The sequence below is a fragment of the Eulemur rufifrons genome, chromosome 13 (genome assembly GCF_041146395.1).
Source record: "Eulemur rufifrons isolate Redbay chromosome 13, OSU_ERuf_1, whole genome shotgun sequence".
Taxonomy (NCBI): Eukaryota; Metazoa; Chordata; class Mammalia; order Primates; family Lemuridae; genus Eulemur; species Eulemur rufifrons.
This window is the reverse complement of record NC_090995.1, coordinates 9114078-9132631: the sequence shown is the minus strand read 5'-3', so window position 1 is coordinate 9132631 and position 18554 is coordinate 9114078. Positions and strand designations below refer to the sequence as shown.

Here is an 18554-nt window from a genome sequence, read left to right as displayed (position 1 = left end):
TAGTTCTTCAGTGTTTTGGCTGCTAACTATTGGTTTTGCTTTTCCTTCAGGATGTTTTGAATAATTTGGGTTCTTGTGAACTGGATGAAGATGATCTAATGCTTGATCTAGAATTTTTAGAGGAACAGAATCTTCATCCTCCTGGTAAGTGTTGAACAAATGCATAATATCATACAACTCTGATCTTGGTCAATCAGCTTTCATTGATAAGCTGAATACTGAGGCTGCCTGCAGTCTTTTCAGTCCTCAGTTTTTATAGTCTATGTGCCAGGAACATGCTCGGTACCCTGGATACATGATTCTGGTGTCTTAAATAATTTTAAAGTCCATTATGGAAATATAAATCCAATTAGAAGATAATTATAAAATAAAAAACTATTAAATAAGAATCCTTCCAAAGAAGGAAATATTCTAATTGAATACTTAATAATAAAAAAATTCACATTTTCTTTTTTATGGAAGAAAACAATGATTACAATCTCCTTATTCATTTATTTTATATAACCAAATGGAAGTTGTGTGGATCTAGATTTACGTTCCAAATCTTAGCCACTTCAATAATAACTACATAGGTTAATGTTGATGCAGTAAAGTTGACCTCAAAATTAATAATTACCAAGAGCAACCACATAAACACACACATGTAGAGTTATAGTATGAAATAAATAAATCTGTGTTAATGAATTAATGAGGGAGCTCAGCATATTTGTAATAGTTTAAATTTATATTAAATTATAAAATGTCATGTTTCCAAATTCTAAAATAACGCTCTTTGAAGTACATTATAGGAATTATTTGTTCATTCAAATTTAGATATTTGACAGCAAAAGTAACCTTTTACATTTAGTTTTTTGTTGCTAATAATATTAGGCTTCAGCACAGTCATTTTCAAGTAGAAATAGCGTTCAACTAGACCTACAGCATAAATTTAAGAAAATCAGCCCCGGGGGTGTTAGTGTTCTTATTTTTAACTTGTAGAAGTTAGATATAATCTCTACAGTTATTTTCAGCTTTAACATTTGATGATGAATTTTTGTTTATGCAGTATATTTATATCATAGATAATATCATATTAGCAATTATCAGAAGAAGGCAATAATGATATTTATATTTTATTACACTTTATTTTAGTCTAATGTTTAGCGAGAACTTGCTTTTTAAATTTTTTTTAGTTGAATACCAATTTAGGAAAAAATTTCTTAGGACATTCTTCCTGCAGTTGATTTGACAGATATTCTTTTAAAAATGTAGGTTTTTCTTACTTTTATGCAAATAGCTTCTACAATTATGTAGTTCATGTGTATTTGTCTTAAAAGAGTTATATATGCTAAGAATATGAACAGGTGTATCCTTTTGAAGGTAAATTTGTCAATATCTAAAAAACGATTTACCGTTAGATTCAACAATCCAACTTCTAGATATCTAAGCTTATGATACTGGCAAAATACAAAATAATGTATGCTTATATATAATTATTCATTGCAAAATATTAGTAATAGCAAAGTATTGGAAGCACTTCAAATATTCACCCGTAGGACACAGTGAATATATAATGGTGTATTAGGAATGAGGAAGGTGTCAACATCTTCTGTGGCATGATTGTAAGGATACATTGTTGATGGAGAACTTTACAAAGATGGAATAGACTGGGAATATCGAAACTCACTGATCAATCTCCTAGCATCACTAAAAGTGTAATAAATAGGTATTTAGTTCCTCTTGATGCAATGCTGAGTGAAATACACAGCACCACCTCTGAAGTGTTCTTGCTCCCTGCCCTCCTTCCCACCCCCTTCCTGTAAGTACTGAAATCCACTCAAGTAGATTGAACTTTGATTTTATAGGAAATATAAGTGGGCAGAGAGAAAATATTAAATGGCATGCAAGACTGTTGGCAACCAAATATAGGATGTGGACAATTCCACAGGAAAAGTGGTCTGGTTTCTTCAACAGATTAAATGACATGGTAAAAGGGGACTGGTGAAAGTTGTAGGTTAAAAAAGGCAAATGCATTTGGCATCCTTGTTGGTTTAATTATTTAAAAATTTATAATGTCTTTCTATTAAGTTGTTTCTGAGTTAATCAGAGGAATTTTAAGATTGACTGAATTATTACAGAATTATAGTTTATTTTGTTGGGTGTTGAAATGGTATTTTGTTTCGTTTTTTTAAGGAAAACTCTAGAGATGTGCGTGGTTGGAACAATATGATATTTGGAATTTGCTTTAATGAACAAGTATGGAAGAAGCAATAGTTGAAACAAATTGGACAAATTGTTGAAAATCACCAAAGCTGGGCAATAGATGCATAGGATGAAAGGGTCATGGAATAATTATAATATTCTTTCTATTTTTGTATATTTTTGATTTTCAAAATAAAAATGAAACAAAGTCATAAAATTTAAAAAACTACAATAAATGCAGCATTCTAAATTTTGTTTGGTAGTCAACCATGATGAAACGCAAAGAATGATTTAAAAATCTATGGACTTAACCCCAGTGTATTTGCTTGGGGAGAAAAATTAACCTCTTTAAACTTTAATTTCTCTTTAATAAAGTAATAATGGTACCACATACTTCATTAGTTTATTTAAACAAAAAATGATATAATAAATGCTATAAATCTTCTAAATTCACTTCAAGGTTTAGGTTGCTTGGTTAAAGCCAAAAGTAGGTTACCTTATCAATCAACTGCGTTATACAAATTGTTCATTAGACAGTGTTAGTTTGCATATTTGAAGTGCAGTTCTGATAGATGAAATATTACTTAGAGTGACTTGGGTTTGTTTAATGTCACTTAATAAAATGCCTTTTTAAAACCAATTTCACTTTAGATGCCACATTATGTGATTTTAGAAAAGCAGCAAATAAATGTTTATGTACATTAGCTGAGAAAAAAACCTTCTGGTTGAATTGGTTTTACACAATTTATTTTCTTTATTATTCAACATAATTAAAGGTCTTCTGAGATTATAAGAAGCTCATTATTGATAATTGATAAAAAGCTCATAAATGTTAAATGCTCTAAAATGTAGGTTTTAGTAAAAGAAAAGTGATTTTCAAAAGTCTGAAAACTAAAATAATGATACCATTAAATTCTACTGCTTATATTACTGGAAATCATTAAAGTATTTAAAAAAAAACCTTCGTTAAGACAAAGCACATCAATTTTTGGCTATAGAGGCTTAGTAAAGCAAAATTTAGAGAAGTTTATAGTAAGGCTTAGTATAATGGCCAAATGAACTTTTTAAAAGACCATAGAAGTACTTTTGTTTTAAAAATATTAAGTATACATTTGTAGTAATTGTTGTTCATAAAATTTATAAATTTCATTCAGCTTAACCTATAAGTAATAATGATTAGAGTTGCAAAGACTGGAGGAATCACCATGTGTAGAAAGCATACTGATTCTGCTGTGTAACTTGCACACATAGTAGATACTCAATTGATATCTATTAATGTGATTTTATTTAAAACATAGACATCTTTGGACATACATATAATGAATAAAAAGGAATTTAAAAATTTTTTTAAAAAATTAGTAAATTTTAATCCTGTTTTTTTTTTCTTCCCAGAAAATCAAATACCTTTAAAATTAAGACATCTATTTTACTGGGCAGAGTTCAAAAATCAATAATTAGAACATTCCTATTCATTTGTTCAAAATTTATATATTACAGACTGCTCATATTGAGTCATTTAATATGCAAAGAGACATTTTAAAGGATAATAGAATGCATAATAAATTTACATGTGCTAGTATTCATGCACTATTAATCGTTGTTGGTTTGTGTACTACTTGCAGTATGAGCAATAAGAGCTCAGCCATGTCAACCAGGCCAAGTCAAATGTCAGAACAGCACAAACAAAAGGGAAAAAGTCAATCTGAGTTGTGTGGTTCAAGGTCTGTGTCACAGAAGTGCTGATAAAAGTAGACATTTAGGTATTTACCCGTATATTCTATCATGTTGTTGTTGAATTTTGTGCCTATGACTACATTTACCTTGGTAAAAATACCTATCATTGTAGTCATAATAGTTCTGGACATCTTTTAACATAGTTTTAAATTATCTCTTTTAGCCCATTTTCCTCTTTTGTAAAATAGCAATAACTTGGCAATACCTATTGCCAAGTACCATCCTATTTAATTGAATGACATATTTGTATGCAAAGTTCCTTTCATAGTTGCCTAGAATAGAGTAGTAGCCCAGTACACATTGGTTACTTCTTGAAATTCTGGACAGTTTTAATTCCCCGTTAAAAGACATTGTCCTATCATTGGTTATTTTTCATACATATTAATTTCCGCATGATTCATCACTACTATAGATTATTTTTAAATGTACTTTCTGATCTAAATTTTATTAAATTATGCTAAACATTTTAAGAGATGGTTTGCTAGTACTAAATATTCAAAAAATACATTTGTTTGTGTTAAAGCCAATACATTTAAATTCATGAAAACATCTTTTCTCTGGATATTAGTCAAATGTCCAAAATACCACAACATATTTAACATAGCAATCTGAGAAAGAATAAATTCCTCTTTTAAATACATTAAAACTCATTAACCCAAATCATTAATGTTCAAAGGGAAGGCTAGGCTGTTACTTTGTATTAACTTTGATCTTTATACAATTTGCAGATGAGTTATTTATTTGAAAATATATTTTACTTATTTAGCATTCTTTGATAAAAAGAATGTAAAGGCATTTGTATGATAGAGTGAAGGAATTTTATTTATTTTTTGTTATTTATTTTGGATGTTAGATCTAAAAACACCTAGGGCAGTATCTCTTGGTATATGTCCAAATGCAAATGGGGAAGTAATGGCCCAGTGATATCAATTAGGAATTAATTAGGTAGTTGCTAAATTATTTTGAGTTTGATGAACAAGCAGTACAAAAATCTGCAGTGAGTTAGGAACTCCTCCTGTGCCTATTAATTAAGGAGGTAATTTTTGTTATTAATTTTTAATGGATAATAGCACAGCAGAGCTAAGACGAAACCCTAGTGGTTTTGCTAATATGAATGGTAATGTACAAAGAATTGCAACAACATTCACACAGGGAAAATTATAAAAATCAACTGTAAGTTTCTACAAGCTCTGATATGTCTGGGTCAGAAGAAGTGTGTGTAAGGTATCGTCAATCTGATTGTATAAAGCTAAGAAACATGCCAACTAATTTTGGAAGTATAAGGATAGTAGTTAAAAATAAAGACTCTGGACTTAGCTCTCAGCCACCAAGCAGGCTATATAAACTTGAGAAAATTATTTAATCTTTTCTAACTTTCGTTTCTTTATGTGGTAATGGGGGTAATGATAGTGTCCACCTCATAAGCTTTTGGAGGAATAATAACTTAATGCATAGTAGATACTCAGTCTCTTGTCTGGCATAGAATATGTTTTTAAGAACTATAGCTGATGTCACTTAAAAATATACATAATAAAATATGATGTACCTGAGGATCCATAAGAATCTGATCCTGACAAGTTTAGTGACCTTTCTAGTCTATGTTAGTCAAAGATCTAAAAAATGAATCATATTTTAAGCATAGAATGTCTCCAATTTTGAGAATAAAATGCCACAAACATGCAATTAATTTTGTGTCATTTATTTCTAAGCTTACAAAATTACAGCATAACATAAAATAATAGAATAATACATAATATTTATTCAGTCTAGGTACCAGTTAATGAGGTAAATAATACCGCTTTCTCATTTGAGAATATTGGAGATTTGACTGATAAACTATTACAGACAGTCGATAGCCCAGCTGGGCTCAAAGTATTTCTGACTCTGAGGCGCTGTGATTAATCATTATGATTCTCTTGACTAATAAAAATAATTCATATGAAATTTTAAAATCACAGGTACACTGAAGCTTTTGTTTCAAATTGGTCTTTTTTCTATTAGTTTTTTAGTTACGGGCATCATTTAATATATGTTTGCCTTTGACTCAATCCAAGAAGCTGTGATTAACTTACATTTATTTACTGAAGCATCTGCATCGTGACAAGCACTGCTCTAGGCACTTAGTGCTTTCTGTTTTTGCTTTCTTTTTAAGCTATTGTTTATAAGCATTTTGGATTATCTCATTTAATCCTTAGAGTAACTCTCTCAGGAAGTATTACTGTCCACTCTTTATGGATGAATAAATGGAAACTAAGAAAAGCATTGTTATTTTCCTAGGATTGTAGATCTAGGAAGTGGGAGAACTAGGGTTTAAATGATACCTTTGTGACTCTGGTACCTACTTACTGTTTCCGGTATACACAGCTCTCAATGATGTTTAGTTACTAGAAGGAGCAGTTGTAATAGAGGAGCAAATGTTCTCTTACCATATACTATTTTGATAATACTATAGTAAGGATTCTGTTGTGACATTAGTTGTCAATTTGTGTGTTTCAGCAGCTGGTTCTATTACTCTTCATTTCTGCTTTAGAAGGATTAGGGTACCTGTTATGGGCTTGGTTGCCATTAGGTGGCAATCTTGCTCTGATAATGATGATAGCAACCGTATTATAAATTTGTATTCAGCTTTATAGTTTACAAGGCATTTCAAATGTGTTATCTCATCAAATTATTGCAATAACACTCTGAAATAGGTGTTAATATATCCCAAGGACAGTGGAGGCAGCGAATACTCTGGTTGAAAAACTTATTCAGCCAATATTAACCCAGATCTTAACATTTTAAATGACAGGTTCTTTTCACTGTCTTTCTAGATCTTGCTGTTTCTAATTTTACATACAATTCTAATATATTTGGTTACATATTTTCCAAGGCCAATGAAAATTATAGGAACATCTTAGAAGAGGAGTGAGAGGTGACTTCAAGTAGACATGCTGACTGTGGTGGAAAATAAGGACTATTAGCCAGAAAGCAAAGGAGAAGACAAAAAAGGTTTGAAAAGTAGAGAAAGTCATACAGCAGAACAGTGTGAGGTAATTTCATGTCGGAACAAACATCTTTATCCATAGCAGCAGGGAATGAGGCATTACTGTATTGAAAGGTATTACTCCATTGCTTTTTAAAAATTACTCTTATAGCTCTGAATCATCAAGAGAAATACATTCTGCATACTGTGATAAGACGGGAAGCTATATAATTCACTTTGGAAATATATCTATATAAGCTTTTACTTATTCTTTAATATAATAAATGAAAAAAAAAACCCTGAATTCTTCATAAACTTGATCCACAAAGTATCATTTTATAAGGACTCCACATTGCAAAAATTTGAATGTACTTTAAACTACTTTTTTTATATACTTTGTACATTTTTCGCCATATAACTTCCCGAGGTTCTTGCAGGAGACTAACTAGACATAAGAATAGCCATGTGAAAGAGTTTACTAATATGTTATTCTTGAAAAAGCAGTGATTTATCTATCGTCCACTGACAGAGTATGGGAATCATGATATCACTTAAACATAAGACCATATTATGAGTAATAACTATCTTAAAGGATAGACATTTCAAAATTTTAATGGTTTTTATGTATTGCTTTTTGCTTGACCAATTCACTGATTGCCCAATTGATTAATTCATGAATTTGATACTTTGTTTTCAATTTCCATTTTTAAAATATCAAACTCATTATTTAAAATAGCAACATTTACCTTGGTGCATTCTTTTCAGTATTCAGTTCATTCTGTGTTAAGTGGTGCACTTAAGTGACAGGATAATGTCCTAACTGGAAGAGAATATCTGAAGTAGGAGCCCCTCCTGCTTCTACTCTCCGTGAATATTCACAGTTTTAAATATCTCGTTCAAGGTCACACAGTTAGTTTGCAGTAGACAGGTGCCTCTTAAGAAATTGACTAGCTACATGTAATAAGCATGACTGCAATTGATTATTTTATTTTTTATGGTAGTTGCCAACAGAGTAAATCATTTTTATTTGCTGATTTAGAAGTGCCTCTATTTGGCCTTTCAGACTTTGCTGTATTTCAAGAGGATTACTTCAACTACAGGGAAGGCTTTTTTAGATGGAAGAGTTTTCAAACTATAATGAAAAATAGCTGTAAAATGTTTATGCATTCTGAACTAATTTAATATTAAGTGACAATAATTTTAATGAAGTCATAGTATTTACTTGTAACCTGCTATTGTGGTATTTCCTACTGTCATAAACTCTCTTCTGCACAAAAGGGCAGTCAGTGGCCCAAGTTCATTAGAGGATGCGGTCAAAAGAAAAGACTTCTTTCATTCAGCATGGTTTTCTGGAGCAATTATAAAGAAAATGTGTGTCTCACTATAAAATTTCATGGCCTCTTACAATTATGTGGTGACATCTCCATACAATTGCTTGAATAATGCCAGCAACATCAGCTGTCACTATCAGAAGGAGCAAGTAATTAAGAAAGGAAATGCTGGTCTTTATTCTAAGGAAATAGAATATTTATGTATTTAAATTTTTTCACGAACAAGAAAAATAACCACTGACATGAAACATAACTTTCTATGGTGCCTGAGGCAGAAAAGAGAGAAATAATAATCAACATTCACACAATTACAACAAATTAAATTATAATTGTACATACTAAAAACAATTACAGACTTTCTCTTCCTTGGACTATAAAGTTTTAATAGTATAATTTTATCAGGTGCTATGATAGCATCTGCTTCTCCATCCATCTTATTAATCAAAATTTATTAATCAAAATTTATAAAAATTTACAGTGGGATTGGGAATCTCTTATTCTCATCAGGGACACCTTTTCTATACCCATATATTGTAGTGTGCTAGGATAAGTTAAATAAAGCGAAGTCTTGCCTGGATAGCAGAATGTTAGTAGATCTGATTGAAGCCACGATATTATTATAGTCTCAAATGCTGGTGTCCCAAATTTTTTAGTTCATTGCTTGCTGAGATGAGGGAAAACACCACTTTGACTGAACGCTGGTTGTTTTCTAGAAGAGAAAGAACAAAGTAGGATTTACTGAGAATTTGAATATGGTTTAAATCATACCTTTCAATTTGGGTACTTGATCAGGATAGGGTAAGAATTATATGATATAATGGCTTGGGGGTTGTAGGGTTGGTGGAAACAGCAAGGTGAGGATTTTAACATGAAGGGTTCAATGATTCTTAGGACATGAACTCTCTGTTTATGCTTCTATTGAAGAATTGATGGGCCCTGTGATGTAAAACAAAGTTATTTGGAATAATTAGGGTATGCCCAAAAGACAATGAAATAGTAAATTAACATTAAAGTTGACAGTCAGATGTTTGTGGGTTGGTGGTTTGGGGCCTCAATCTCCCTGTTGAGGGAGACAGAAAGACCATTTTTAACTAGGGACACAGATATTCACTACTATTGGAGGTGTCACAATTGCATATCAAATTTTCGGGTGCGGTTATCTCATACATCCATAAAAGTCAGGTTTTCCTCTTGAATGTCCTTTTCTTTCCTGGATCACTTGGTTGGGCAGCAGCTGTGTGACATCATTTTAAGACTCTGGAGATCGCACCTCTAAGCATCATAACATAGGTAGAAGGATTATGATCAGGGTTTGTGTCCACTCAGCCAGCAGCCAAGAGCATCCAGATTATACAACAGAATACATCTCAACCCCATTCTGCAGAGTCCACAGAACCAGGTATGGAGTTCTTAGCCAAATTACCAAATTACCTAGTAATTGTCTGACACCTTTGTTTTTTTAGGCAGGATATTTTGGGTAGCGCCATAGAAACATCTTTGGCCTATGTCTCCAATGAATATTCTGAACAACGTTTAAATGGAAAGAAATCTATTCCAAACTAAAATATTTCAAAACTTTGTCCCACATACAATATACTTTCAACACCCTCAAAGTTACAGGATACATAGAAACATTATCTGAATGATAGGTTAAATCAGCTTGTCACTGTAAATTTGTCAATGTTTGAATATGATGACTTGGAAAGTCTATTTTATAATATTTTTACCTTGTGAGATTTTGTCTGCTTATTAAACATTACTCACATGTACTGAAAAATCTATGCTTTTTTTGGATATCTTGGCATCAACGGTAACTTGAATGTAGAGCATTCATAGATAAGAAAATTATTAAAATATATATTAGTTGGGGAAAATAATTATAAAAGTATTCTAATGAAAATGGACATAGAGGTTATCATCGGTTTTACCACATGGTTCATTTTGATAACAGATGTCAGTGATTTAAAGTTTCATATCAGTTTACATTTTAATATCTCTGATATTTAGCATTGATTGACAGAATTTTTCTTCCTTTAAAGAGGTACATAAAATGTTTTAAAGCTTTGTTAAGTGACTATGACTATAGGTTGTATACTACAAGACCCTTCTATGACATCTTTTAAAAAAAGTTTGTGATTGATTATATCAAACAGCTATAGTCAAAAGCTATGGTGATTATTTTTATTAAACATTATCACACACCCAATGAAAAGAAAACTACAATTTAAATAAAATTTTAAGCAAGGATATTTCTTTAGCTACTCTATGATCTTCAGGGAATATACACATGATCAAATCTAGATCTGAAATTTCAAGTGTATTTGAAATTTTACTTTAATTATATTCTGTAATATATATTTATATGTGATAACTTTGAGCTTAGAGGCATGGTGAGATTTTTGTTATTCTAGAATAAAGCAAGCTATACTCTTAATGATTAGAATGCAATTTTAATCAGCCTCATTTTGTAAGCTAGCGTTTATTATGGCCATCAGGAACAGAAACTCATTTCTATAAGTGGCATACCTGTGGTTTAGTTATATTAGCCAGATCTTTTAGTATTGACTTGGTCCTGCCTGACACATTTTGCATATATGATGCCCATAGGTTCTAAATGAAGTAAATGTTACAGACGGATGTGGTAATCTAACTTTAATTTTTCATTTTCTACCTTTATATTTTCAATAATCTTGTGGAAATGAATATGTTTGCTAAAAATGCAAAAGCTTTAGACTATTGTGAAAATGCAGAATTGTTTTATTTGGAAGAATTTTAAAGCTGAATCTATCCTTTACATTTACCCCTTCTACATCACCATCTTTCTCTGACCTGTCTCTTTCTCTAACAACATAAAAAAAAAAATAATTTGGTACATTTAGTGGGTAACAGAATTGTGTAGGAAAATACACACAGTGGACCATTGAACAATGGGGGTTAGGGGCACTGATCCCTCACACAGTTGAAAATTTATGTGTAACTTTTGACTCCCTAAAAACTTAAATACTAATAGCCTACCATTGACCCAGAGCATTAACGATAACACAAATAGTAAATTAACACATATTTTGCATGTCATGTGTATTATATACTGTATTCTTACAATAAAGTAAGCTAGAGAAAAGAAAATGTTATTAAGAATATTATAAGAAAGAGAAAGTATATTTACTCTTCATTAAGTGGAAGTGGATCATCCTAAAGGTCTTCATTTTCATTGTCTTCACATGGAATAGGCTGAGAAGGAGGAGAAAGAGAAGGGGTTGGTCTTGCTTTTTCAGGGGCGGCAAAGGTAGAAGAAAATCCACATATAAGTGGATCTGTGCAGTTTAAATCTGTGTTGTTCAAGGGTCACCTGTATTTATTTTTGATATAGTGAAAAATTAAGTATGAAAATCAAAACGTCAAAATCATTTCATAAATGAATCTCTTAGGCAATGGTTAACCAAGTTTGCAGCCAAAGATTGTATTTTCATAGAAGAAATACTTTATGACATGTCTTACATATATTGACTTTAGGAGATGCTTTCTGTTTATCTGTAAGCACTTTTATGGACTTACCTCAGGCCTTTATACTTATCGTCACACATTTAATAATAAGTGTAGCTTTGGATGTGGTCTGGTTTGAATATGTTCCCTCCAAAGTTCAGGTGTTGCCAATGTGATGGTTTTAAAAGGTGGGGCCTTAAAAAGATGCTTAGGCCATGAGGGCTCCTCCCTGGTTAATGGCATTAAGGAGCTTATAAAAGAGCTTCATGTAGCAGCATTATGTTAGCTTGCTCTAGCTTACCATTCTACCTTCTGCCATGTATGGGTGCGGCAAGAAGGAACTAACCAGGTGAAAAGCTGGTGCCTTGATCTTGGACTTTCCAGACTCCAAAACTGTGAGAAGTAAACAGCCCAGTCTCAGTATCCTGCTGTAGCCGCACAAAATGGACTAAGACAGGATGTCCGCATAGGAATACCACTCATCCCATGATAGATGCTGTTTAGCTTAGAATTTGCAAAATTAGACAGGTGCTAAACATGATTTCAATCTTTCTCCCTATAAATAAAGCCATCGGAAAACTGTATCTCTTGAAAATTTAAGAATTAATAACAAAAATGTAACATTCTGTGGTTATGGAAGAATAAAACCAAATCTGTGGATAAATATCATTCAGAAACATTTACAAAGACGTGAATTTGTGTGTAACATAAACAGTAAATTAAATTGAACTTTATTTGTGTTTTCAGTGTTTTATTTTCTATATTATAAATAAGTAGAGTTCAATGAATAGGTTTATTACAACACTCTCATAGACTGTAGTAAGGAAAGGCATGTACCCTGTTCTTATATACATGCTACGTGCTTTTTTTGCTTACAGAAGAGATAGTTTTATGGGGAGGTGATGAGGGGCAGAGAGAGAGAGAGAGAGAGACAGAGAGAATGAGAGAGAATTAAGCAATTAAAAAAGTAATTTATAAGTCAATCATAAATATATAATGATAAAAACATTTATCTTATAAAATAATTAGAATACAATTCAGTGATCTGTAAGAATGTTTGGAAACCCCTGAGAATTGTTATAGATCATGAGTTACATCAAACGTATTTTATGAAGAAAACAAAATATATATAATTTATGTATCCTTCTCTTTAACCATTCCATGTGTGTTACAAAGTAAATTCCATTTATCAGAGATTTGCTGAAGTATTAAATATTTTATCAAAGTGCCTTTGGATAAAGAAAAATAATACACTCACTATCGTTTTCTCAATTGCTTTAGAGAAGTAAAAGTTAGTACATTAAAAATGTAAGTACTTACATAAAAAGTAAGTGGTGTAAATAAACCTATAGGTTAAATTGATAATAAATTCTTTTCTTTTATTGGAAGTAAATATCTTTAAAAGTATTCATTAAAAATTGCCATTTGCTCCAAATAAATTGTATACACACTCCAAATAAATTGTATACTATATATAGTCCATCCTAAAGGAGGAGGAGTATGACTTTTCACCCCAAAAGTATGGGTTGTGCATAGTGACTTCCTTCTAAGAGTACAGTATGGTGAGGGGGGAAAGTGTAGGGGTATAGTGGAAAAATCTGACAATCACTGTCCATGTGACAGAATGTCATGAAAATGATACTTTGTCTCTATAGTCCTCCTCCTAAAACCTATAACCCTAGTTTAATTATTAAAAAAAAAAAAAAAAACCTCAGATAAATTTCAATGGAGTAGCAGTCTATAGTATACCAGACCAGTACTCCTCAAAATTGGCAAGATCATCAGAAATAAGAAAAGTCTGAGAAACTGTCACAGCCAAGAGGCGCCTAAGGAGATGTGACAATTAAATGTAATTTTGTATCCTGGTTGGCATCCTGGAACAGAAAAGGGACATTAGATAAAAACTAAGGACATCTGAATAAACTGTGACTTTGGGTTAATAATAATAATGTATCAGTACCGGTTCATTAATTGTAACAAATGTACCATACTATATTGTAAGCTGTTAATAATCAGGCACACTCGGGGCTGGAGGTTTTATAGAGAAACCCCCTGTATTATCTGCTCAACTTTTCCGTAAGGTTAAGACTGTTCTAAAAGTAAAGTCTATTAATAAATAGAAAATAATAATGCTTTCAAAATTATTTTAGTGTTCACTGACAAAGAAATTAGGGTCAAAAGTGAAATATTGATGGCAAAAGATGTAACCACATTGCCACCGGGGATGTCTTTACATTATCGTTAGGACACTGGATCATTGGTTTATGTGCAGAGCTGTTGTGACGGCACAGTTCTGTTGAAAATCCACCAGAAGACAGGCATTTGCATTAGTACACTATCTGCACATGTGAAATGTGAGAAAATTTCCCATGTAATCTTTGCAATGATGTGTAATGTGAGATTTAAAAAATTAAGGGTCTAAGTCTTTGCATTTAAAGAAAATATAATACTATTATAGCTTATTCCTTTTGTTCCCAAGAATAGTAGGACAGTATTTCTGAAGAAGGTTTGAAATAACAACTAGCATTTGGAAAATATTGTCAGAAAACTATGTGTACACTGTGTCAAACTGCTTGGTGACAGTGTTAGAGACAGGTATTAGTCCAGTTTATATTTTAAATGACTTAAGCAGATGAAAATATACAGCTCAGAAGCTGTAAAGTGAAAAATTATTCTGACAATACAAAACAACAATATATCATGCTGGTAAAGATTATGTGGCTTATCAAAACTTAAGCAACAAAGGTTACTCTTACGTTTGGCAAATATATGATTTGAATGGTTTATGTATTCATTTCAATTTTTAACTCATTAGTTGGAATGAAGATCGTAGAGGTCAGAATAAATAAAGTCTTCATCATTTTAGAATTATTGTTTTGTGTTTCACATCATTTCAGCAGACATTATGTGTTTAGCAAAGATCTATACTAAGTTTCATGTGCAGTTCTTAAAATGAAGCAAGCCTCATGTTTGCCTGTAAGGGATTTAAGATACAATAGTTAAGACAGGAAAATAAATCAATCACTATATGAGAACCAAATAACTTTCTGTGAAAGCGTAAGGAAGGAATGGTCAGTGCTGATATCTGGGGACAGATAGTATCAGGAAATCTCCAGTCTTTACGGACCAAGTCTTGAAAACGAAATGGGATATTCACGGGAAGAAGAAGGTGTGTGTAGTAGCTGCAGCAAATGCCTTCCAAATAGTTCAGGCCCTCAGCATATTTTAGTAAAATTTAAATACTGGTAGTGATTATCATTTAATTATACTTTACACCTGGTAAACTTCCAAAGGTTTCAATCAGCGTTTTCTTTTTTGTATAAATTAATGCGATTGCAGTTAAAATTTGTACTTATTTTATCTAAAAAATGAATTTGGTAAGTTATGAAAGGGAATATTTATGTATCAAATTATATCTAACATTTGAATTTCTGTTTCAGAGATATTCTCAGATAAAAAAAACACCCATGATTGCACCTATACAAAATGGTGAAAAATGTAAAAAGGAGGTAAAAATCATTGTGACAATGTCACCATTCATTTTCAAGGAGATTTCTACTTTTGCAAGTGTAGAGTTTGTATGCATTTAAAACTCTAATACAAACTCTGAGTGAAATTCATCAAAAGGGAAATCAATCTATATTGTCTTAGTGCTCTTAAAAGCATATGTAAATTACAGTACATCACATAGCGAATTCCAATTTTATTGACAGTTCTTACTGCCTCTCAGGGATTTCAATGTTTAAATATTTTAGCAGCCACACTGGTAAATGTTTCAGGACTGTCAAAGCTTCAGAAGTATAGCAAAACTCACCTGCTGTGAAAGCCATACAGGAAACTTTTTTCAAGATTTTTCTTTTCTAACAGAAAAATATGTATTCCTATGTTTATGTATTCACTCTCTACCTTTTTCCTGCAAGAGATTTAATTAGCCCTGTAATAAATGCGTGTGGGTGTGCAGTGTGTGAGTGCGCGATTACTGACTAATGAATAACAAGGTGATCATTTGTACCTGGCACATTGCTTTTGGAAAACTTCATTAAGAGAACATTTGTCCGAGCTAGAGAAGGATTTGAAAATATTTTTAATACATCTGTGATAATGAGAACAAGTTTAACCAGTGGCAGGGGCTCAAGTGTCTGAGTGAGCATTATAAAATATCAGGAATGGAAGTAATGTTTTTTCATCCTTTATTATATGTATAAATCTAAATATATGCTAAGTAAAATTGGGTAAAGATGATCTCTATTTTGTAGAAGAAAAGGAAGAAGATAAATTTGACAGCAGATTGTAAGTAGAAATAAATTAGAACTCATGGAATTAGTTTTAATTTTAAGGAATTACGTTTGTGGACTTTTAACTATCTTTAATGATGGCCTAAAAGAGGAGGATGCTTAAATTTTAATAACTTAAATTTTCTAGGGGGTAGTTGCTAAAAGGTGGGTGTAAAAGTTATAAAATTGAGAGAAAGAACCCCTTTGAGCTAATTTTTCTCAGGCTAAACACAAAATTTTTTAAAAGGTAAAACTGATCGTTTGTTTTTAATTTCACAGGAGGCTCATTTAGTAGAGGGTTCATTTTTCATTTTAGATCCTCACTTGGCCCAAAGGAAGTAATGTTTCTAGAATATATATAAAGACTTTAAGTTCACTCGAAACTCTACTCTTCAAGAAAGTAAGTACAAATAGAGGAAGAAATGGATCACAACCTTAAGAATCTGAGAAATGTCTAAATGAATAGATACAGCTAGTTGGAGAGCATAAGAGCATCATGAGCAAAGCCTTCTGTGGCTAAATAGCACAAGAGAGCAAGTCTCAAAACTGCAACTCATAAAGGAAATGTTGCATAACTGATGTTAGTGAATCATTTGATACAGTTTATAAAAAAAATAAAAATAAGAAAAAAACCAAAAAACAACAGCAAACTAAAACCTTTCCTTTTAGAAATTTTTCAAGTTGACGTGGCTATAGCTGTACTCAGATAAATCTGATGGTGGGACCTTAATCTAAGCGTATAAATAAAGAGCACTGTCACTACAATAAAGAAACATCAGATCTACTCCTAACCGCTCAGTTTGGGAAGAGAAGTTAACCTTTACTTGAAATCTCAGCTATTAGCGAAGTTACAGTTGTATTGTACCGACTAACTTTGCAGAGGAATTAGTATGGTTAGAAAGAATGTTTAAAATAAAGCCACATGATTCGTCTTTAGAATGCATTCTATAAATCTAGGAAAATTCCCCAAATGCCTGTAAGAATAGTACAGTGAAGAGTCTTAGCACGGGGAAAGTCGTCTAGCACTGATAGCTCAATAAATAATAAAGTAATGAAATCCTATGTCAGTTTTCTACTCACTGTGTCTTGCAATGTTTCATGTTTTAAATCCCAGCAATTTACTGGCAATTAAATGAAGATGGAAAATTTAGAAATTCTTCTTTCTGTACCTAGGAGAATGTACAAAAAGTGAAATGGTAGTGGCTTGTTGCTTTTTATTAGTGTAGTCCTCATGTTTGCTCAGTATTCATAGATCTTCATAGTTTTATTTAATATTGTTGGGTTATTGAATGCTCCATCTCAGCACTTGTGATCTGATTGAAATAATGAGCATGTGCTCTTTAAAGAGTAACTTTAATAAATCAGTTCACAAACTTTGTAAACTTAACTAGTCACTTAACTGCATTTTAATTTTTTTCAGGACGGTAACCATAATACATGCCTAAATGACAAGATATTTCCTTTTTTTTCCTTTTAAGAGACAGGGTCTCACTATGTTGCCCAGCCTGGCCTCAAAAATTAAAATAAAAAATTTTAATGTCTATCATATCTTAGCAAAGTGCCTCACACAATATATATGAAATAATAATTTATTAAATTAATGATATCTGAGTGGTATGGAATAATTTGTTAAATATTACTAAGTATTTTTTGAAAGAAATTAGTGGACTACATAGCAAGTTAGGTGGCCTGATTTCCAGAGCCAGGATATTTACAATAAGACTATAGTCTTATCAAAAATAAGGTGCAATAATTTGTTCAAAAATTTGCTTAATATGGAACCGTTGATGGTTTTCTGTCTTTTCTTATAATGTCTTAATTTACATTCTTTTACATAAAAATTATGCTCTAATTTCCTAGGAGAGTACAGATAATAAAATTTTGGGATGAAAGGGTGTTCATAATTTTGATTCTTGAATATATATTGGCATATTGTATATGACAAGAGGATTAGATAAAATTATAAGTCCACAACTGCATATGAGAGGAACCATTTTACCACATTCTTTTAGGATTGTTATTATTTTTAAGTTTTTGTCATTTTGATAGTTCAAAAGATTTATATTATTTGAGTTTACAGCTTTCTACTCAAAATTATGGTTGATTTCTTTTGTTTGTATTTATCTTCTTGTCTCTTTTGAATTCTATTTATCTTTTATATCTGTCAGATTATTCTTAGTTTATCTCTGGTGATGTCAGATCATGGAGGAGTTTTCTCATTCCTTTCTCTTTATTTTGTTCTTTTAAATTAAGCAAACATGATATTTGATTTTTATATGAAAAAATATTTCAAATGGGTAGACAATAGTAGAATAATTTACTGCTAGCCTCTAGTATTTCAATAATTCTAACCTGCCCTCCTTTTAATTGACAAGCTAAGTTTTTAACCCTTTCCTATGTCTAGATATACTTAGACCCTGGAAAATGGGGCCATAATCTTCACCAGGCTCATAGCCTCTATTTGATGGTAACATTTCCAAGTCTTTAGAACATGCTCTGGCTTCATTGGGAGCCACAGCAACTCCTGGAACCCAACTGATTGTGAGTAGTAATACCTGAATAGCCTCAATCCATTCTCATTCCTTC

General features: G+C 31.7%; 1 protein-coding gene across 1 annotated transcript in view; it reads left to right on the top strand.

The window, feature by feature from the left end:
• CCSER1 (coiled-coil serine rich protein 1) overlaps window positions 1-18554 on the top strand; it is a 744111-nt gene that overhangs the window by 61565 nt on the left and 663992 nt on the right. The window contains exon 3 of the mRNA XM_069485507.1: window positions 51-144. Within this exon, the coding sequence (XP_069341608.1) occupies window positions 51-144 (94 nt within the window). The remainder of the gene's footprint in view (window positions 1-50; window positions 145-18554) is intronic.